The sequence below is a fragment of the Protopterus annectens genome, chromosome 17.part0, assembly GCF_019279795.1.
Source record: "Protopterus annectens isolate FY-2018-M chromosome 17.part0, PAN1.0, whole genome shotgun sequence".
NCBI lineage: Eukaryota > Metazoa > Chordata > Ceratodontiformes > Protopteridae > Protopterus > Protopterus annectens.
Window position 1 is genome coordinate 12333042 of NC_056751.1, and position 24562 is coordinate 12357603.

A 24562-nucleotide genomic window follows, 5' to 3' on the forward strand; every position below is an offset into this window, starting at 1 on the left:
AGCTCTTGTACCATTCGACTTGCAGATGTGCAGCATGTCCATCAGGATAGGGTCAGAGACTACCCTGTAGGCCAGGCACAAGTCACCTGTCAGTAGCCTATATGATACAGAGTACAGTGACAGGGCTTCCAGTCTGTCCATGTAAGTTATGGTTTGGAGGCCCTGTATTTTCTTGGTGAGAAACCTCTGTAGTCTCTCCAGCTGCTGCAGGTGTCTGGTGAGGTACATGTAGAAGGGAGCATTATACTCTATTAATGGTCTGATGATGGTCGAGTACAGTGGAGTTATAACAACCTTAGACCTGGATGCTATGCCCTTACTTATGAGGTGCATAACATAGAAGCCTTTCCTTACCACTGGGAAAATTTGGTGGTTGAAGTTCAGATTGCTACCTACCTGTGTTCCCAGATCTCACACCACTTGGTTTGAAGTAATACACACATGAATGTGCTCCAAGTGTGGAAGGGCCTCAAGATCCAGTAACTTATTTAAGTCCTAACATTGAGCAGAGCCCCATTGATGTACCTTTGTACTTGGCTTGTTTTGCTATTCAGGTTGGGAGGTCCATTAACTGGAGCCTGATTAAGAAAAGAAAAACACTAATGGGGCAGCAAAAGCTTTTGCTAGCATGCTGAAGCTCAGGAGTTAGAGGTGTAAACCATTACTAGGAAAGCAAGTAAAACTGCTAAGCATTTCACCCCGTGCTTATAGTGGATCTCTCTAGAATACCATCTACTTACAGTTGTTAAAGATTGCCATCTTTTCTTTGCACTGCTGCATCATTCTTGGTGATGGCAGCCTTCTGCTCAATACCAATGTCTTCAAGTACTTGTGACCTGCATGGAGAGCAAAGACCATACCTCTCCACTGTCCAGATTTTCACAGAATGTCTAGATATTTGCCACATATTTTTTGCTGTTCCTCATAAAATTTGTGGTTTTCTGACAAATCACTGAGGATTGAAGTTTTTAATTAGTAACATACATTTGTTTTTCAGACTTCATATCCCTCAGAAAATGCATACTAACACAAATCCTGTTATTTTGGGCATTTTCTAAGTTTATAAGAGCAATATTTAAAATGTGTCCCTATTTTATGGGCCTTTTCCCCCACATTATTTTAGGCTTTGTCCAGATTTCTTGCACTAAGAGGTTCAGAGGTATGATCAGACTTGCTTATCTGCCTGTCATTCAAGATTCTACATTCTCGTCTTTTACCCCTACATAGGCTACACCATGTTATAATAATATTTGTCAGGTTTAGGGATCTTATGGGCCCTTGTAGCATCTGCTATATTGGCACCTGAAAGACATCTCGCTATTACCCTTTTTTTGTCCAGCCTCATTAGTGTGTCTGACTATAGAGTCACCAGTCACAAGTACATTTTTAGTTGATTGGTTTACATTGGACCATGTTTTACATGGCCCATGAAAGCTCAGTTAGCAACATTTTTACAGCCTCAGCATATGATAATTTGATGTGATATTGTCTGAGTAGTGTGGAGTACTGTGATGATATGAGTAGTGTGAGCAGTGTGGAGTGTTGTGATAATGAGAGTAGTGTGTGTTGTTCGAAGTGCTGTGACAGTGTGAGTAGTATGGAGTGCAGTGATAGCGTGAGTAGTGTGGAGTGCTGTGATGGTGTGAGTAGTGTGGAGTGCTGTGACTGTGTGAGTAATGTGGGGTGCTGTGATGGTACATGTGAGTTGTGTGAGTAATGATGGTGTGCGTAGTGTGGAGTGTTCTGATGATATGAGTACTATGAGTAAAGTGGAATGCTGTGATGGTGTGACTCAAGTGGAGTGGTGTGAATGTATGGTTTGGGTAGTGTGGAGTACTATGAAGGTGGTGTGAGTAGTGTGGGGTACTGTGATGGTGTAAGTAGTGTGGAGTGCTGTGATGATGTGAGTAGTGTGAGTAAAGTGGAATGTTGTGATGGAGTGAGTAGAGTGGGGTGCTGTGAATGTAATGGCTTGAGTAAAATGCGTTGTCACCCCCTTTGGTAAAAATCCTGTACCCATAGACTACCATATAGGTGGCAGCCCACTTAACACCGAAGGTGTGATAAGAGACCTTGGGACTCTTGTGGACAGTAGCCTCTCCTTTGATCACATCGTCACAGTAGTCAGAAAGTCCTTCTACGTGGCACACCTCATCATGAATGGGTTCTCATCCAGGAAAAAAGAAGTCATTGTCCCCCTTTACTCGGCTCTCATCAGACCCATTATAGAGTACAACACCCCATTTGGAATGTACCTTACAAGGCATCTGCAGCAGCTAGAAAGGCCACAAAAATACCTCACAAAGAGGATTATGGGACTCAGTTACCCTATGCTGACTGCTTCAAACAACTCAGGCTTTACTCCGTAGCATATCGCCTACTCCGAGGTGATCTCTGCCTAACATACAAAGCTATGTCAAACCCTGAGCTACTGGATATGCTACACCTAAAGAAATCCCAATCCCTCAGAGCCACATGCTCTAGAGACCTAAACCTCATTACCACAATTAACAGAACATGCTGGAGGGATAGATTCCTGTCCCAGAGACTTCCCATACTCTGGAACAAACTACTTATCTATGTCAAGCAGAGTTCGTCAATAGCACTCTTCAAGAAAAATCATGATGAGTGGATGGGCAATAGGAAATTCACCCCAGGCATCACATCAGTGGCTGTGCTAGACAGGGGAGCAGGTAAATAGTATCCATGGGTGGTGAAAGCAAGGAACCTTGTTGACTAGGCTTACATGGGCCCTAGGGCAGATAGCCTGGTACCTACCTATGAACCTATTTATTTATTTTCTTTGCATTTAACTGGGTAGTGTCCGGCTGGACACAAGTAGCCCATTTTCAGTGGAAACCTGGGGAGAAAAGCTCTATAACAATAGTACAAAAAAAAGATTATAAAAAATTTACAAAGATTTATAAAGAATATACAAAAAGTTTAACAGTTGCTTACAATCACAATTTACAAAAAGAGAATGTAAACAGAAAACATTACATTTCCTAAGCCTTACTACATTCAGTAATATGAAACTCATTGGATACATAACTAAAATAAACCATTGTGGTATTTTCATGTGGTAGAAGTATAACAAAGAGAACACAGCAGAAAAGAAACATTTTATTGATTGCATGAGAAACTTGCCAGGAGTACTACAGGAACATAGCCATTGCTGAGTAAGATATTCCTTTAGGAGTTGTTTGAAGCTATGACGATCTGTGTTTTTAAGATATTCTGGGGTATTAGGTTCCACTGTATGGCTACTTTATAGAAGATAGATTCACCAAAATAATCATGGAGCACTGTTACCTTGAGTATAAGTTTACTGGATGATCTATGGGTCCTGGGGTTGGTATTTAGTTGCACTAGGTTGGAGAGTGCAGGGCAGTTTTCAGGTTTGTGGATAATGGAGTGGGCAGTGGTGAGCTGATTGAGCGATAACAGGTTGGGAAAGTCAAGCCTGTGAAGTTTTTGAAGAGCAAGGCAATGGTGTGTCCTGTTGTGTATATTAGCAGCAAATTTTGCTGTTTTATTATGGCAGGAATCAGGTAGATGTACATCAGACATGTACAGGTTAGTGAAAATTTGAGAACAGTAGAGGAGCGTAGATAGGTGGTTGGATCTGGCTGTGGCTAGTCTTAGATTCTGACCTATATAGTGCACCACGTTGATGTGATCTTTCTTAATTGTGAGTGATATGTGTTTATTGAATGATAGGTTGTTGTCTGTTGTGACACCAAGTAGTTTTGTTTGGTTAACTGGTTCTGTTATAGTGCCATTAGTGGAGTAAATGGAGAGAGGAGGTGGGTTTGCTTTTAATTTCCTGTTGGAGAAGATTATTAACTTTGTTTTGTTTGGGTTTAGGATGACTAGAAATTATTTTTGCAGTTTATCCTGGAGTTCTTGGGGTGTGGCAACAGAGCAAATAAGAGAAGCATTGTCAGCATATTGAATAATATAAGCAGATTTACTGGCAGTGTTTAGACTATTTGTGAATGTAATAAAAAGGAGAGGGCCAGGGATGGAACCCTGAGGAACCTCAACAGAGACTGGGAGAAGTGTGTAGAGTTTATTATCCCATTTAGTTGTCTGTTGTCGATTAGTAAGTTAACTAAAGAACCAGTTGAGAGCTGCAGAGTTGAGGTTGAAGGAGGCTAGAGTGTTGAGTAGTAGTTGGTGGGATACTATATCAAAAGCTTTGGACATATCAAGGAATATAGCAGAGACTAGTTGTCCATTGTTTTTAAGGATGTTGATGTAGTTAGTGAAAGTTATGAGGGCTGTGGAGGTACTATGTTTTGGACGGAAGCCATGCTGTGAACTAGATAAGAGATTATTTGTAGTGAGATGGTCTAGGAGCTGTTTATGGATAAATTTCTCTTAAGATTTTTGCCAGGGGTGAGAGAATGTCAATGAGCCAATAATTAGATAGATCTTTAGATGGGCCTCCCTTGTGGAGGGGGATTATATGGGACATTTTACAGAGTATAGGTACATATTGTTCTGCAATGGATCAATTGATTAGGATAGATATGGGATAGGTGATAGAGATGGCCGCAGTTTTTAAGAAGTCACTAGAGAGTTGGTCAGCTGCTAGACAGGTAAGTTTTAGTTTTGATAGGAGTTTTTGATATAAGAGGCTTGTATGGGTTTAAAAGATAAGTAGATGGGTTTAGAGTTAGTGGAGGTAGGCACTGTAAGTGGTTGGTTATTATGGAGTACTAAGATGGTGGTGTGAGTAGTGTGGAGTACTACGATGATGTGAGTAGTGTGAGTAAAGTGGAATGCTGTGATGGTGTGAGTAAAGTGGAATGCTGTGATGGTGTGAGTAAAGTGGAGTGCTGCAATGGTGTGAATAATGTGAGTAGTGTCAAGTGATGTGATGGTGTGAGAAGTGTCAAGTGATGTGATGGTGAGAGTAGTATGAGTAGTGTGCAGTGCTGTGATGGTGTGAGTAGTCTACGTAGTGTGGAGTGCTGTGATGGGGTGAATAGTACAAATAGTGTGATGATGTGAGTAGTGTAAGTAGTGAGAAGTGTGAGTAGTGTGGAGTGCTGTGATGGTGTTAGTGTGGAGTGCCGTGATGGTATGAGGAGTTTGGGTAGTGTGAAGTGCTGTGATGGTGTGAGTAGTGTGGAGTGCTATGATGGGGTGAATAGTACAAATAGTGTTATGATGTGAGTAGTGTGAAGTACTTTGATGGTGTGAGTAGTGTGGAGTGCTGTAATGATGTGAGTAGAGTGGAGTGCTGTGATAGTGTGACTAGTGTGAGTAGTGTGGAGTGTTGTGATGGCATGAGTAATGTGACTAATGTGGAGTACTGTGAATGTGTGAGTAGTGTGACTAGTGTGGAGTACTGTGATGATGTGAGTAGTGTGGAGTACTGTGATGGTGTGTATTGCTCAAAAGATCTGGTTGTATGAGAAAGTAATGCCTCCACTTTGATTATTTGTGTACTTCACAAATGAATAGTGATAGACTTAAGAGTAATTCATTGTCTGTGAGCACCAGGCAATTGTTACACTGCTGGAGTAAACCAAGTGCATTGGTGCTAACAACTGAAGGAAGACTGGCTGGCTGACCTTCAATTCTAGGCAGTGCTTGCAAGGAAAACTGAGTAATAAGATGCGTTTGCTATAATCTGTTCAAGGATAGAGGCTGGCACTAATTAATTTCAGAAAGAGAAGAGGGATAAAACCTTGGCCCCAAGTATAGATCACTTTTGAGATATTTATAATAATTAAAATGTAAAATGAATTAAAACTGTTATAGCAGTAAAGGGATTTTAAATATGATGCTAAAAAAATTAGAACAGAATTTAGTTAAATTTGACAAAAAAGGTTCCTGCAGTAAAATAATAAACTAGAACAATGGGGTTTAGATTTAAATGCACTCCTATTTATAAATAATATTATGCTGGAAGGTTTCTTGATCTACACTATTTTATTATTTTGGATGTTCTTTGTTTAGTGCAATACTAACTTGTTTATCTGAGATATCTTCAATGATTTTCTAGAAAACTCACATTTTTTATGAAGAGCAGAATAAAAATATGGGCATTTTGTGAAATTTTGGACAGTTGAGTGATATGGACAAGACTGATGGCTAATCTCTCTTGCATAGGGAGTGGAGAAGTGTGGTGGGGTACTAGATTTCATGGAATGCATTCAAAATATTGAAGGTTCAAGGGTTCGAAGCACAAAAACCCTGAATAAAATAAAAAAAAATACAAACGAGTTTTTTGCTGGGGGGTGGTGTGGGAAAAGGCCGTTTACACCCCCAGTTAACTATCAAAATGCTGAGTACCTGTTAGACAGAAATGGGAATGTCAAACAACAATTGGATGATTCTCGTTTCGTCTAACATGCACAAGTGTGAGTGTTCAGATTCGGAATGCCACAGTGCATTCACACACCTGTCTTCGGCATTCTGAATACAGATCGCAGTACAGTGGCGATCAAGAAATTTTCCTTTTCCCCACTGTAGTGTGATCTCAGAGTTGGAATATATTATTTCAGTGGGTGTGGGGGTGCAGGGGGTGCAGCCCCTGTCCACAAAAAGATGGCATTCCATAGTGTGCACTAGGGACTTGTTTAAGTGAATGTCGAAAGTGCAAATTTGAAGGTGTTGGTGTGTGTACTTCGACATTCTGACCTACTTGATATTTTACACTTCATATATTTGATTCATAGATGTGGGTGGATTTTGGTTTGAACTTTGAGTATATGATAGTAAACCTACACCCCCAATTTTTCCTACAAATTATATATACCAACTCCAAGAATGCAGTGCCTTGGGGAAACAGCAAACTCCCAATCCACCAAAATAATTAAACCCAACAAAACAGATGGTCATTGTTCCAATTGTTTGACTAATAGATGTTTGACTTTTTTTTCTGTCAACCAAATAACTGACTGTTAATGTCATACATCACTATGAAATGTATAAAGGCTGAGGAACTGGTCTCCTAGATAAGCTGGCTTCTAGGGACATTCATGAATTTTGGGAGATTAAGCAGCAGAAACTCAATGTGCTGGATCACAATGATTTTACCACTGAAAAAGTAGAAACATTCCTCATCTTCTTCTTCTTTCGGCTGCTCCCATTAGGGGTCGCCACAGCAGATCAACTGTTTCCATTTCTTCCTGTCCTCTGCATCTTGCTCTGCCACACCAACCACCTGCATGTCCTCTCTCACCACATCCATAAACCTTATCTTAGGCCTTCCTCTTTTCCTGTTACCTGGCAGCTTCATCCTTAGCATCTTTTTTCCCCAATATACTCTGCATCCCTCCTCAGCACATGTCCAAACCAATGTAATCTTGCCTCTCTGGCTTTGTCTCCAAACCTTCCAACCTGGGCTGACCTTCTAATATACGTATTCCTAATCCTGTCCATCCTCATCACACCCAGTGCAAATCTTAACATCTTTAACTCTGCCACGTCAAGCTCTGACTCCTGCCTTTTTCTCAGTGCCACTGTCTCCAACCCGTATAACATAGCTGGTCTCACTACCCTCTTGTAGACCTTCCCTTTCACTCTTACTGGTACTCATCTGTCACAAATCACTCCTGACACTCTTCTCCACCCACTCCATCCTGCCTGTACTCTTTCCTTCACCTCTCTTCCACACTCACCATTATTCTGAACTGTTGATCCCAAGTACTTAAACTCATTCACCTTCGCCACCTCTACTCCCTGCATCCTCACCATTCCTCTGTCCTCCCTCTCATTCACACACATATATTCTGTCTTAGTCCTGCTGACCTTCATTCCTCTTCTCTCTAGATCATATCTCCATCTCTCCAGGGTCTCCTCCACCTGTTCCCTACTCTCACTACAGATCACAATGTCATCTGCAAACATCATAGTCCACGGGGACCCCTGTCTGATCTCATCTGTCAACCTGTCCATCACCATTGCAAATAAGAAAGGGCTCAGAGCTGATCCTTGATGTAATCCCACCTCCACCTTAAATGCATCCATCACTCCCACCGCAGACCTCACCGCTGTCACACTACCCTCGTACATATCCTGTACCACTCTTATATGCTTCTCTGACACTCCTGACTTCCTCATACAATACCACAACTCCTCTCTAGGCACCCTGTCATATGCTTTCTCTAAATCCACAAAGACACAATGCAACTCCTTCTGACCTTCTAACATTCGTCATAAATAAGTGAAATGCTTAAAATGGAGAAGGCACTAGGGAGAAAAGGGAATAATGGTAATGAAATAATATCAGTGCTGGAGCACATCAAAACTGCTCTATAGAAGTAACAAGACTTTGTGTCTAAGTGGCAACTCACAGATATGCTCTGAGATGGTGCAAAATAGCACAAAATATACTGAACCTAATGATATTGCCAACATACTGGCAGATAGATTCAGTGCAAACATCACCTCCCTCTCACCTTCAAAAGGGACAACAACGATACCGGAAAAGTGTAGTGTCCCAGAAATCACAGAAGCACAGATGAACACAGCCCTTTCAAAAGCCAAAAACATAGCATCAATGGGGCCAGATGGTGTCCCAGGCTGTGTCTTGCACGAACTACAGAATGAACTAACCCCCCACCTAAACACGCTGTTCAACCTCAGCCTCTCCACAGGCTACGTGCCCATAGAATGGCGCACAGCAATGGTTATTCCGCTCCACAAAGGATGGGCCACAACTGACCCTGGTAACTATAAGCCTGACTAGCCTGGTCTGCAAGGCTATGGAGTGCATCATCATGGAACTCATTAACAAAGACATTGGGAACCTCCAAACACTTGACCCGACCCAGTTCGGCTTTGTTAAGGGCAGATCATGCCTACTAAATCTGGTTGACTTCTTCGAGACAGTTACCAAGGCCATAGATGAGGGAAAGGTGGTTCACACAGCCTACCTTGATCTCACCAAGGCGTTCAACACCATTCCTCACTTGGGTATTATAGATAAACTCACCAGCCTAAACATAAACCCCTACGTCACAAGATGGGTTGCCAACTGGCTTACAGCCAGAATTCACACGGTAAGAATAGTAGGCTCCAGATCTGACTCTAAACCAGTCACAAGTGGTGTCCCGCAAGGCTCAGTTCTGGGACCCCTACTGTTCGGCATATATTTCTCAGATGTACAGGCAAACACAGGAGGACTATGGCTAACCAAGTTCGCCGATGATTGCAAACTGGGAGCCATAATTGACTCTTCGGCTGACACGGACATCCTCCAAAAAGGCCTTACTGAGACAGACACCTGGTGTCAAAGTCCTGGCTTCAAGCTAAATGCCAAAAATGCATAGTCATCCTGTTTGGGAAAAACAAAATACCCATGAATTACCACATAGGCGGTAGCCCCCTTAATACAGAAGAGGTAATAAGAGATCTGAGGACCCAGGTAGATAGTAATCTCTCCTTTGACAATCTCTCCTTTTACAATCATATTGCCAAAGTAGTTAGGAAATCCTTCTATGTGGCCCATCTAATTACTAAGGGGTTCGCATCTAGAAATAAAGAGGTTATAGTGCCCCTCTACTCGTCACTCATCAGACCCATCATAGAGTACAATGCCCCATTTGGGATGTACCTCACAAGACACTTCCAACAGCTTGAAAGACCACAAAAGCACCTCACAAAGAGGATTACTGGCCTCAAACATATGTCCTATGCAGCCCGACTGAAAAAACTCCGGCTGTACTCAGTGGCATATCGCTTACTCAGAGGTGATCTCTGCCTGACTTCAAAGCCATGTTCAACTCAGAATTGATGGACATGCTCCACCTAAAGAAATCCAAGTCACTGCGAGCCATGCGCTCTAGTGAACTAAACCTCACCACAACAATAAATAGAACATGCTGAAGGGATAGATTCCTGTCACAGAGACTCCCCATGCTTTGGAACAAAATTCCTAACTCCATTAGGCAGAGCTCTTCACTAACATTCTTCAAAAGAAGCCTTGACGAGTGGATGGGTAACAGAAAGTACACCCCAGGGATCACTTCATTGGCTCTGCTTGACAGAGGCTCAGTTAATTAATTAATGGGGAAGCGAAAGCCGACACACTCTGGCTAGGCTTATAAATGCCCTCGGGCAGATATCCTAGTACCTACCTATGAACCTATGCGTGAAGGAAATCCATGAAACCAAAAAAAAAAGATTCCTCAAATAAGAAGCATCAGATATTAGGAAAAGTTAGGAGAAGCATATATCATTTAGAAAATATAAGGAAATGCAGAAAGGGAAGGCCAGAGAACATTATCGGTTAATGCATAATACTCCAGGAAAGGACCAAAATAAAAGGAAGTAACAGCCAAATAATTCAAAAAAAGGATAAACCCTTATACATAAAAGGACAAAGAAAGACAATGGGAGGTGTTGTGCAACAACAAAAATTGGTGCAGCATAATAGTAAGAAAACAGAGGTTTTAAATGAAATTTCATGTCGTGAAACAACTAAATGTGCAACAAGTTGGCCGAACATGATACTAAGAAAACGGAGCTTCTAAGTGAGAATTTTGCTTTGCATTCACAGTGGTGAACAGAGAGTTCTCCAGTCCAGCCATTAGAGGTACACACTGAATGGAGGTTAATTTCAATCTTCTTATGGAAGAACAGTTCAACAATTAATTAACAAAGTAAGTTCTTTAAGCCAATGGGAAGAAATTTGTTTCAAAATTAATAGAGAACAAATGAGGTATCTAATAGTTCAACTAATGTAATATATTAATAAATTATGGGAAGATTGTAAAGTCCTTAAAAACTGGAGCAGGTTTAGGACTCTCTTCTGCAACATCAACAGAATGGTTTGGGGGCAGGTATATCTTGCAGAGGATACCGCTGCTCTGGAAGAGACTCCCCATCCACATAAAATAAAGTTCATCCATATCCATATTCAAGCACAACTTGGATCTATGGATGGGAAACATTAAATTTACCACAGGACTGCCCTTTGAACTACCAATGGACAGAAGTAGCCCCTAAGTGCTTTATCCCATGCATGGATTCCCTCAAATCTTCTGTGGTATGACCCTAGTTATTCTCATTAGGGGTAATATATAATTGTCGACCATACAATAGGTAAGGCCAATCTCTAACAAAATGGGGTAGGTTAATTTAAACACAAAAAGAGAAATTGGCTAGGCTTAAAATGGCCTGCAAGGGCAGCTTGCTCAGTACGTACCTATGAACCTATGGATGTATTCAATTTCCCTTAAAGAGAGTGGGAAGAATACACAGGCTATCTGTGAACATGTCAGCTTGACTACAGCAATATAGATAAAGTAGTAGAAACACTGCTGATATTTGTAAACTAGTAGGACCTAGGATTGAAGGCAACCTAACCGTCATTGCCCCCTTGTCTGAATGAAGCACTAACTTACTGAAGATAATTGAGAACAAAATTTGTAGATTCATTTCTGTAGCTAATCCAACTGAAAACCATTGAAATGCCTGACAAAAAGGCTATTGGTTACCTGTTGCTGCTAGAGCCCAATACCTTTTTAATACCCTTACATTCAAGTTACTGAAAGAATGTTACTGCCCCCCCCCCCGCCAACTCATTATCAGTCCGTACAACAATCAACTACCTTTGTAGCAGTAACAATCGCAAACTTAATAGCCCATTATTTGCTGTCACTACCTGCAAAATATATTTTCACAATATAAGCTTGTTCCAGCAACATGAAACAATCTCCACAAAGAGCTTACAGAAGAAGACAATGTCTTACTCTTCAAAAAAAAACTAAAGTCATACCTAGTTCGAGAGTATAAATGTAAATGTTTTAGGGATGTAGCGTAGTCTTCTCTACATTCCAACCATTTTTAGATTATCACTCTCAATTGTTTGAAATGCAGTCTTCACATATACTGTTGTGTAACTTTTCCTTTGTATTGTGAATAATTAAGTGCCAATACTGTATTGCTAGTTACTTTATCACTACTTTGCTTTATGTTATTTATAAAGTTAATTCTGACAAAAGCAACATTTATTTTCAGTAGTATTGTTTCTGCTAATTACATCTTTCCTCAAATTTGTGATTGTCTCTACAATGTGGTTTTTCAAAGAATGTGAAATTTGAAACTCAATGTGTATGACGGTTGAGTTTTTCATCAAACATGGCATTGGAAATTCAACCTGTGTAATTGTTTATGGCTTAGCCTGTTGGCCTGGGAAGCCTGGAATGTGGTTGACAAGGGTCCTGTACCAGTCCATTCACCTCTTAAACAACCAACCAAATAAAGAAACAATAAATGAATAAATAATGGCATGCCACAAGTGAAAGACAAATCAAATAGAATTCTTTGAGAGGGAAACCAGGGTATTAGATGGGGAAGGGGATGTGCATGTGAGCTACCTATGATGTAGTAAGGCATTTTACATTGTACCACACCTTGGGTTAGTGAACTAATTAGGAAGACTTTTTGTTTGCCGTAACATGATGGAATGGGTAAAAAAGTGAGCAACGATAAGGCAGAAGATCAGTAATTATGGTGTATTCAAATGAAATGATGGCAAAAGTTTACAATGAGGTTATTTCTGGGCTAGGCCTTTTAAATGTCTATTTTAGTGACACAGCTGAAGTATGAAAAAGAAATAAATGTCTTTCTGCGGATGACATAAAGTTAAGTCAAAGGAGTAATACAATAAGCATAGAAAGCATGAGAATAGGTTTATCAATGTTGGAGGAATGGTCTGTTGCAGAGAAAATTAATTTTACTGGAAAATTGCAGAGAAAATTAATTTTACTGCAAAAATAACCTATCTCAGAAGCAATAAACATACAAATGGAGTGGATAGAGTGGCAACAACAAATTTGGAAAACAACTTGGAGGAAACCACACGAGATTGCTTTAATGAGTGAGAATGCTAAGAGAAGGCATGTAGAATATTGGGATGTAGACACAGTGTTATCATATCAGAAAAAAAGACGTTACTACTCAGCTCCATGGCATACAGAAATAAAGCTCTGACTACCATCCAGATAACGCTGGCTGGATTAGTGGTTTGAGTCCATTCTTTTAGTTTGGAATCATGGATTAGTGGTTTGAGTCCATTCTTTTAGTTTGGAATCAGTGAGGAGCATGACTGGGAATCTGCTCTTAATCTGAGCTCCTTAGGTAAAACTGGAGAGCCAGCAGAGATGAATATCAGACAGGATGTCTGTTGGTTTAGTTCATTCATAGAAGCACACAAGGTGCATTGCATTCCATATACCATATATGTCATTTGGCTGTAAAAGGAAGTTGTAGATTAACAAAGTAAAAACCCTGATTCCCCATGTGGATGATGGAACCATTTCCAGCATGCTTGGACCTAGGAGAATGACTGGGCTGTGTTGCTCTCCCCACATGGGAGTCAACAGGTTCACTGAGTGTTAGGAGAGGCTCGGTGCTTGGAAGGGTCAAAGCAAAATAAATAAAACAGACAAAAGAAAGGAAGAAAAGTTATATCTGAATGTTTTTACAGGTAATAGTAACCCATCTGGAATACTGGGTATAATTCTAAGAAGCTCTCATTTTAAGAACTCTTAGAATGTAATGGCAATGCACCTTTCTGCATACTAATTCTTGAATGCTAGAGGGAAGCAAAAACAAATTAAAAGGAGCACAGAATATGCATATGATACCTGAGGTTAGAGATAAAGAATTGGAAGCTCAATCTCCACATGGATGACTGCATAAGAAAGTATCTTAGCAACCAAGAGAAATGACTGTTCTGATGGTTGCACAAGAAAGTATCTTAGCAACCAAGATAAATAACTGTTCTGATGGCTGCACAAGAAAGTATCTTAGCAACCAAGAGAAATGACTGTTCTGATGGCTGCACAAGAAAGTATCTTAGCAACCAAGAGAAGTGACTGTTCTCATGGCTGCACAAGAAAGTGTCTTAGCAACCAAGAGAAATGACTGTTCTTTCATTCAGGCAGTGTGGGGTTATGATGCAACAGCACTATAAATCTATATCTCACCTTCTTTTCTGTTAATCCTCTATAAACCAAGCACAATATTGTACCCTAACTATTATATGTGGTCTGAAGATAAAGCTGGACTACTGAGGGGATAGTTGAGGTGTCAAGGCATGACTTGTAGGAACAGATCAGACTAGGAAGAGGTGGAAGAAATCTTAATGAAAAAAAAGGAAATGGTTATCTTTGTGAGCACATAGCATGCCCTTCATTTTTGTAGTCTGAGACAGTTCTGTATCATCATTCAGTAAAGGGGTTAGGTCTACATTCACAGCTGTTCCCAGATTAATAATGAACACATGCCCTTGCACACAGCCATCATGTATGCAGCAAATGATACTGGCATATTTTGATACTGCTTCTTAGCGCTCAGTTGTGATTACTTTTATACATTGTGACTCATTATATTGCAACCGACTAAAACCCGTTATATCAGCAAATACAGTATATCACGAAAACCAGTACAGCACATGCAAAATATCCAGCAATGTAGCCAGAAGTGTATTTATTTATTTATTTATTTTGTACTCACAGTCTCAATGTGTGCTCCATGCCATCTTATATTTAAACATGTGTAAATTTCCGTAAGTATTACACAAAATGCACTTAAGAAATGTATGCATAATGTTCAGCTCTTTCTCCCAAACTATGGCATGGTTGCTTTTTAAAATTATTAGCCTTGTCTTTAAGTACATTATCAATGGATATATGTTGAAGTTTCTAGCTAGTATCAAACCGCAGATATAGTGTGGTAGTAGAAAGCAATATTGTTTCTTAAAATGTTTTAAAAAAATCAATTAATCTGACTACAGAGTATTTCTAGCTATATAGTTAAACTGAGGATACAGTCATAGCAAGTTTTCAAGTTCTTTATTTTTTTCAAACTTGCCTGACCCCATATCCCATTACTTATATATACCAACTCCAAGAATGCACAAACTTGGAAGAACAGGAATATTTTAAAGACATTCCCTTTTCATTAAGCTTGGCAGCCACTTGAGTTTATAAAATTACATGCAAGAAGCATGTGTCTCAAATATCAGAAATACCTACACACACAATCATTCATTTGTGCATTGATGAGAAAACAAGTCTGGAGACAAAATGTTGCTGATATAGTCATCTGCAAACAAACCTTACATGGCAAGCATGTTCAGGTAATTCTTTCCTAGTTAACTATCAGCATATGGAGATAGTTTAGTGGTGATGTGATGTTTGAGGGGAGGGAGGTGGAGCCAGAAAGATATCAAATGTTGAATGCAGTTCATATTAAAATATGGCACGTATGCAAGGAACTCATTGAAAAAACATGGATACCATGGCTAATAAAATATAACAACAGATTTTATTTAACACCATTTGATAAGTATTGGTGGTCAAAACCCAATAAATACAAGTGTCCCTTTTCATGGATGACCTGGGAGCATTGTCTGGTTAAGTGACCTGCTCAAAGTCAGACAGTATGTAAATGGAAGTGGAAAGACTTAATCCCTGTCCCCTCATCCACAGGAAGCATCTCATTAACAGCTCAGAGCCTGAATCATCTGCACTAACTACCAGGCATTGTGTAGTAAACAGGCTGCCTTAAGTTACTAATCAATCAAGTACCAGATAATTCAAGACCTTCTAACATCTACTTAAAAAACAAACAAAAGAAATCTGTTGACTGACATTCACACATATGCCAGTGTGGACTACTGCACCCAAAGGGATCCATTCTTGGTCCAATGCTGTTCAATATCTTCATTAATAATTTCCACTCTGCCATCCCTAATGCCAAAATCATACAATATGCAGACGACTCAACTTTAGTCTACTCTGCCACAAACCTCCCCGAACTCCAAACAAAGACCCAGACCACCTTATCAACCACCAAGACCTGGATGCTCCAAAACCACCTTTCTCTAAATGCTAAAAAATCCAAAATATTATTATTCCCACCCTCAAAATCCTTCCCTTATGATAAAAGCTCCTTCTAAATCAGAAGCCAAAACAGCTCTACTACTGAAGTTGTTCCCTTCACTAAATTACTCGGTGTAACTATAGATGAACACCTAAAATTTGATACCCACATTCAGCAAAATATATAAAAAAAAAAAAAACATCAAAAACTTGGCATGCTATACAGAAACAATCAGTTCCTCTCACCTTCAACTAGACAAACTCTCACCTCTCCGTATCTTCTTCCCTCTCTACTGTATGGTGCTCCCTTACTAACCAACCTATCTTCCTCCATTTTATCCAAACTTGAAAATTGTTGCAAGAAAATTTCTAAATTTGTCACCAAAGTCAGATATTCCTACCATCACTGCATTGCCCTCCATTATCTAAATTGGCTAGAACTCCCTAACTGTCTGGACTACCTCCAACTTACTACAGCTCACAAGCTGATATTCAACCCCACCAAATGCACCATGCTCACTAATATGCTACTCCTATACATCCCAAATAGAACTCTCAGATCTGAACACCAAAACTTAATTACTGTCCACAAACCTAAGTGACCCTGCTGGACAACTTCTGCTCTCTTTTTCCTTAGCCAAACAATGGAATTCTCTCCCCTCCTCCCTCCTCCCTAAGGACATTGCAGAACACTGACAACTTTAAGACTATTCTTCACTCTTACCGCTCTTCTAAATGGAAATGTACCTGTATTCTCCCAACCTAGCTATTTTACCTCTTGTGCATCTAGGGTTCTTATAAGGTTTGCTCATTCTCAATAACTGCTAATCTGTATGATGCTTTGTTCTATGTAAATATTGTAAATTGTGTTTTCTCTTTCTCCTTGTAATGTATATGTACTTGAAATCCACAAGAAATTTTGTTCTATGTAATTACTGTACATAATTTGTAATGTATTTGTACTTGAAATCCACAAGAAATTTTGTTCTATGTAATTACTGTACATAATTTGTAATGTATTTGTACTTGAAATCCACAAGAAATTTTGTTTTATGTAATTACTATACATAATTTGTCTCCTACTTTAAATATTTTGTATTTGTAACAGTTTTGTATAGATTGCTGTATCTTTAACTGTACTTTGTTCTGTGGAGCTTTTCTCCCCGGGCTTCCACTGAAAATGGGCTCCCTGGGCCCAGTGGACTTCCCCGCCCATCAAACTGGAAATAAATAAATAATAAATAAATAAATACATTGAGTCCATGAAGTTTTATGTATCCTCAGAGTGACAGGATAGGATGTACAGGTAACTAAGGTCCTCAGAAGTCTATCATGCAAGTTTTATAGACTAATGGTCATCCAGTCATAAATCACACAAGATGCAATGCAATGCTATGCCTAGGAGGACCAGATAAGAAACATGGCTACATTCTACATTAGCTATAGGTGGTACATATTATGTATAGAAAGTCCAAAGTACAAAACATTATAACACTCCCACTTGCAGGTCAAAAGAGCGTTTGGCAAACACCAAGTCATATGCTTTGTAAAGATGAAAAATGGTACTGCAACACAGGTTCTTATAAAAGACCCCATCCCAAGCTATACATCGTCATTTTCTCTTGAGATAGTATACCACCAGTTTTAAAAGCTGCATGAGATGCCAAAACCTTGGGATATATAAAAGAATCTGACAGTATGACCTCTGGAATCAGTGGCCTCCATGCCATTAGAGCTCCCCATGACTCCTCACAGAAATGTGTAACCTTCCCCCAGAATATCCCTAGAGTGGTTGGATTGGGCATATCTTGTCTCTTCATCAAACTGAACATTGTGGATTCATTGTTGAGTCCAGTATTGTAGCAACCAGTGCTGGGAAGCAGGTCGATATCGGCAAACCTCCTGTTTTACATGTTTAAGGTGTTACCACCTCCTGACATTTATGAATGTGACCACATGCAGTCATGCATAGCTGCCCTCCTTTGAATCCCGCATCCTATTCACTTCTGCTGAGGAGCAGTACAGGAACATAACAATGCACCTTGCTTCCACACACAGTCGACAACTGTTACCCGCTATACTCTCACTCATTCCCATACTAGCCCTGAGTATGTGAACTGTTCCCAAACTCCCACTTATTTGTTTGGTGTAGGGTTGTACTGAAGGCCTTGGTACTACTGAAATCGCACAGACTGAATGTTGTTTGAGAACTGGTTCATTGTGATGTAAGTACAGGTGTCAAAATGTAATAGCTCTATAAACTTCTTACAGTTTAAGTTCTACTAACAGAATGTTGCCAATTCAAAACACATGAAATGTAAACATTAAAAAGATGATTTTAGTGAAGCATGTGTTTAGTATATTACTGTTTAGATTAAAGTTTGCTGTGTTATAATCTAAACTGTTAAGATTAAAGTTTGCTGTGTTATAATGCTCAGTTGATATCATCTATAAGTCAGCAGAGTAATTTAAAAGGTTAGGAAATAATATTCCTCCTTTGTTCCAAGATCTAATGGATTCTCAAACAATGGGTCTTGTACTGTTCTATCAGTTTAATTCCTCAGGGCACATCTGTGAACAGTCCTTTGATTCTTAATAAATAATGTTCTTATTTCCTGCTTTTGCACTTAGATAAGGATTCCCCTAGTTACATTTGAGATAAATATTCTCTAATCTCTTCTGGGTGAACTTTAGTCGATTCATGTGATTTGTTTCTCTCTCTCTCTCTCTGTATCCCGCTCTCCTTTCTGTCTGCCTAATCTTGTCGTTCATAGTAATTGATCTTTTGATCACATCAAGTGACCCTTACCCCATAGCCAGTAATGTGTTCTCCATGGAAGGTACTAATAATTAATCTCCTGGGTTAAATTCTCAATGTTGGTTATTCTTATTACAAACCCATTGTTGCATCTCTTGAAAATTCTTCATATGTTCATTTATTATAGCCGTAACCAGCTTTAATCTACCTTATGGACTAACCTAGTACTCTGTCACTTTCTGAATGGTGTCTTCTCTTCTTCCCAAGTCTCTTTAGCAATATCAAACAGGGATACTGGAATGACTGCCCTACAAGACATCAAATGGGTAAACCCAGATGAAGCTTGTCGCACATCTCTTACTGCAAGCAGTAAGTAGGGTAACAAGTTGTCCTAGCTTTTAATGATCCTAAATGCAGCTGAGGAGGGCAAACCCTTCCTGCTGTGAAAGCCAGAGATAAGATTTTCTCAAAATTTTGGTACAAGACTTCCAAGAAATAATGTGCTTTAAATGAACAGCATCCCATCTTCACTGAATTACCCAGGCATTTAGCAAATTTAATATGTAAACAAACACCTCTAGTTCTTCACTTCTAATTCTAATGCCTATCTCAACTGATACTTTTCTTGTAGAGCATGCCACAAAAATTGCTCATTTATTAGTCTCCCTACATTTACAAAGTCCAACAAGTTGATATTTTTATAGGTTATTACTAGGTATGCAGACCAAGATGCCAATGAGAAGCCTAACCCAATACATCAATTGCCACTCTGTGGTTAAACTGGTGTGCCAGAGTCACATACTAGGCAAATGGTAAACCGATGCAGATAAACTAAGTGAAAGCATGTTTGACCTAAGGAACCTGCCTTATAAGTCTTCAGTTCAATGAAAGGTTTTACCTCCGGTCTTAAACAGCATTCTTTGAGGTCTTGTTAGGCATCTATCAATATAGCATGGATACTCCACAGTGACAGGACTGGCCTGACAAGCCTGCCATCCAGTATCCTCACTTCATTAATGCTCAAGGATTAAAAAATGTAGACCTTTTTCACAAGGACTCTTACATTAAGCAACCTCACCAAAAATGGCCATACCTCCTTTGAGTGGAGGCAGGTCAGTTACTTATCATATTCTACAAATGCAGCTTTCAAACTTCACTGTAAATCTTTCTGTTCTTTAAACAGCATAATTCAAAAAGCTGCCATTCATCCTTGCATCAGGAAATTGGTAATACAATATAATAGTTAAAATTAGGTAAGTAAAATAACCTGATGTCTGCATAACAACAAATAACACAGATTGTTGTACAGTGTAATGCAATAACAATGTTTTACATACACCCCTCTTATCTGCTCTCACTGGGACCAGACCTTAGGCTGGATAAGCGAATGACTAGTTAATCAGAAAAAGCATACAAAATAGCATTTATAGGTTATAAATCAGCTAGAAGAATAGGATCTGTGTTAATATGCATTTTGCTAATGAATATGAAGTCTAAAACTCAAATGTCTGTCATTATTTAGCCCAGTGGCGGCAGAAGTGTTGTTCTTCTCTGCTGTCTTTTGCTAGGGCTACGGCAGAAATTTGATGGCTGGTTAAAGAGAGGCCGGATAAGAGGGAGTCTACTGTACATAGGCAAACACACTAAATCATAATAGCTATTTTCAAGATTAGTGCTAACAAACAGCAGGAGACAGAGATAAGCTGAGGCCTACATAAACAAGGATATTTAAAACAAAAAGAAAACAGAGTGATACTGAAATGTAACAATAGGATAAATAAATTCATTATATACGTTTAATGATTTTTTTTTAAGGAGTGTTGGACCACGAATGAATACTACAACTATAAATCTGCAGAGTCTGTTCCCCTGGTAAGTCTGGTAATTAGTGTATCCTTTTGCTTTGTCTTGTACCAGATAACGGGAAGTGTGTACACTGGCTACATGGAAAGAATGATGATGTCTGGGTTTGGGTCATGGGGGAACACCCACTGGACAAGCCTTATGACCATATCTGTGACGAGATTATTGCAGAGAGAGCACGGCTTCAGGCACAAAAAGAAGCTGAAGAACTGAGGTAAGGAGTGCTAACATTTCACACTGAAGGTGAACTCCAAGTCTGAGCTTATATGCTTAAAGCACAGAATAGTACTGCAAAGTTTGTGCAAACTGTGATATAAATTGACAAGCGCATGAGGGAAAACTTGAAATGCCAAAGCTCTGATGACCCTGGATGAACTTTGCTCACTGTCTCATAGTTTCCTCACCACTAGTTTCACTTTTAAACTTGTTTTTTTTTTCCTGCTGCGGTATTTCATATCTCATCAGCCTAGTTTACGTTGTTTTCCACTTCAAGCCTCCTTTACTCTCCCTCTTACCCCCACGACCCCTACCCTTTTTGCCTTATAATTGCTACTACTATCTTGCTTAGCTTGTTGTTCAACCTCCCTTCCCCCTCCCCCTTTTTCCATCTCTGTTTTTCTGCTTCAGTTTGGAATTCATTTCTATAAATAATGTATTCCATGGAATTTAAAGTGTATATAAACTACAAATCCTTAATTAACCTTAGTTACTTAAGTCGTTTCTTTTTTTTTTGTTTCATTCTTTCTTTTTTTAGTTTCTTTTTACTTGGTAGCTTTTATAAATGTCACATGATATGTTATTATTGTTTTATGTATAGCATTGTATGTTCTGTCTGCTGTGCTGCTTTGTGCCTTAATGGACTGGATTCCCTCTGAAAAGGGTCCTCGGACCAGTGTACTTCATTATCAAATGTGAAAATAAATACATTCATACTTGATGTGCACTCTAATGGGAAATCATTGACATTTGTTCAAGTCATTTTCAAAAGTTCTTCCTTAGAATTTGCTTGGGAGCTGTAAACTGAGGTGTTATAATCTCACAATCCTGTAATGTTATCTGTCTTTGAATTTTACTGGCAATTCTTTGGTTACTTAATGATGTTGCTGCAGACATGTGATATACATACATCTTTTACAATGCAAACATGTAAAAGGAATTTATGATGGGTGATTTGAGTTTGTTTACCTGACTAGTAACCACATTTTACAAGAGAAAGTTAAGTGTGGTTAGTTTTAGAACCTCTAGCACCCTTGAGTTATTTTGACTGTTTCTTTCTTAAAGGTTCCGAAAGGAAAGTGACTAAATGTTTTTCTCTTTTATGTGGCAGAATATTTAGCTTGTCTAATGGGGAACCATTTCACGTCATCACCGTTTTATCTGGCTCCTTCACAGTAACCGTACGACAGCAGATATTCTGTTTGTAAATATTTACAAAGTCAGTACAAGTGCACTGCAGTCTGTTAGAGACTGATGTAGTGATGCCAACACACTTTTTCCTTTAGAGAAAGTGAAGGTGAATTATATAGTGACAGACAACTGACTGCCAGTTTCTTGTTATACCTGCCTTACAGTTACACACCCTGTGTGGATGTCGGAGCACAAAAAGGTGTGGAGCCACAGTTTAAGTTGAGGACTGTATGATCCCAAATTAAGTACGTCTAATTATGTTTCTCAGATTAGTGCTTTACACCTTTGAGGTAGGTGAAAGTGCATAACATAATTTAATCGTTAGTGATTATGTTTAAGGTCCAAATGTGAGCCTGTATGGCCCAGTAAGTTAATAGCTGACTTGGTCTGTGTACAAGTACAAAGGAATAAAACCATATGAGATCAGAAAACAAGAATATGCAAGAATTAAGAGGAGAATAAAATACTGAGTTAGGCCAGAGCCAAGAGACGTGTGACTGCAGGAGTAGAGTAACAAGGCATTCAGGACAGACAGGCATGAGACAATTTGAAGTGTACACAAGCATTAGATTTAATAAATAAAAGGGAAACTGCTGAAGCAAGTAATTTCAAAGCTTATCTTTAATAGTAAAATGGGCATCAGTTTGAATGTAGGTGTTTTTTCTTAAGTGTAGGCTTCAATAAAGCTGTGATTAATGTGAAAGCTACTCGGACAACTACTTCCACAAAGCAGTGATTGTAAAACTAAAATCCCAGTCACTGATTTTTTAATGAAGTCCTGAGTAGAGCTAGTAGCACATGCCATGCTAACATTAGTACACGCATAGGTATTTAACAGGAGAGCAAGCCAGTCAGATCCTATAGTTCCCGATGTGTAGTGTCAGTAATGCAACAGTTAGCACACTTGCCTTTGGTGCTAGAAGATCAGATGGCTGGGGGTTCTGTTCCCACCACAGCTATATTGGTTAATTTTCCAATACTGACACTTCAATATAGCATAATGGGATTGCTACAATTCTGAGTATGTTGTCCTTCAGATGTGACATTAAACTGAGGTCCTATCTGCCTGAGATGGTCATAGCTCTAGTGGATGCAACAGATCCCATATCACCTATCGAAAAAGAGTAGGGAAAGTTCCCAGGAGGCCTTGCCAGATTTTGGTAGGATTCTGGTACTTCACAAGTGTATCCACAGATAGGATTCTGGTACTTCACAAGTGTATCCACAGATAGGATTCTGGTACTCCACAAGTGTATCCACAGCTAGGATTCTGGTACTCCACAAGTGTATCCACAGCTAGGATTCTGATACTCCACAAGTGCATATACAGGTAAGATTCTGGTACTTCACAAGTGTATCCACAGATAGGATTCTGGTACTCCACAAGTGTATCCACAGCTAGGATTCTGGTACTCCACAAGTGTATCCACAGTTAGGATTCTGATACTCCACAAGTGCATATACAGGTAAGATTCTGATACTTTACAAGTGTATCCACAGCTAGGATTCTGGTACTCCACAAGTGCATATACAGGTAAGATTCCGGTACTTCACAAGTATATCCACAGGTAGGATTCTGGTAATCCACAAGTGTATCCACAGCTAGGATTCTGGTACACCACAAGTGCCATATACAGGTAAGATTCTGGTACTTCACAAGTGTATCCACAGGTAAGATTTTGATACTCCACAAGTGAATCCACAGGTAGGATTCTGGTACTCCACAAGTGTATCCACCGCTAGGATTCTGGTACACCACAAGTGCATATACAGATAAGATTCTGGTACTTCACAAGTGTATCCACAGATAAGATTCTGGTACTTCACAAGTGTATCCACAGGTAGGATTCTGGTTCTCCACAAGTGAATCCACAGGTAGGATTAAAGGACTCCAAAAGTTAATCCACAGGTAAGATTCTAGTACTCCACACGTTAATCCACAGGTAGGAGTCTGGTACTCAACAAGTGTATCCACAGGTAGGAGTCTGGTTCTCCACAAGTGTATACACAGGTAGGAGTCTGGTACTCCACAAGTCTATCCACAGGTAGGAGTCTGGTACTCCACAAGTGTATCCACAGGTAGGATTAAAGTACTCCACAAGTGAATCCACAGGTAGGATTCTGGTACTCCACAAGTGAATCCACAGGTAGGATTAAAGTACTCCACAAGTGAATCCACAGGTAGGATTCTAGTACTCCACAAGTTAATCCACAGGTAGGAGTCTGGTACTCCACAAGTGTATCCATAGGTAGGATTCTGGTTCTCCACAAGTGTATACACAGGTAGGAGTCTGGTACTCCACAAGTCTATCCACAGGTAGGAGTCTGGTACTCCACAAGTGTATCCACAGGTAGGACTAAAGTACTCCACAAGTGAATCCACAGGTAGGATTCTGGTACTCCACAAGTGAATCCACAGGTAGGATTAAAGTACTCCACAAGTGAATCCACAGGTAGGATTCTAGTACTCCACAAGTTAATCCACAGGTAGGAGTCTGGTACTCCACAAGTGTATCCATAGGTAGGATTCTGGTACTCCACAAGTGTATCCACAGGTAGGATTCTGGTACTTCACAAGTGTATCCACAGATATGATTCTGGTACTCCACAAGTGTATTCACAACTAGGATTCTGGTACTCCACAAGTGCATATACAGGTAAGATTTTGGTACTTCAC

General features: G+C 39.6%; 1 protein-coding gene across 1 annotated transcript in view; it reads left to right on the plus strand.

Moving 5' to 3' along the window:
* The window catches only part of SH2D4A (SH2 domain containing 4A), an 886351-nt gene that overhangs the window by 429381 nt on the left and 432408 nt on the right, over nt 1-24562 (plus strand). The window contains exon 3 of the mRNA XM_044059754.1: nt 20533-20692. Coding sequence (XP_043915689.1) covers nt 20533-20692 — 160 coding nt within the window. The remainder of the gene's footprint in view (nt 1-20532; nt 20693-24562) is intronic.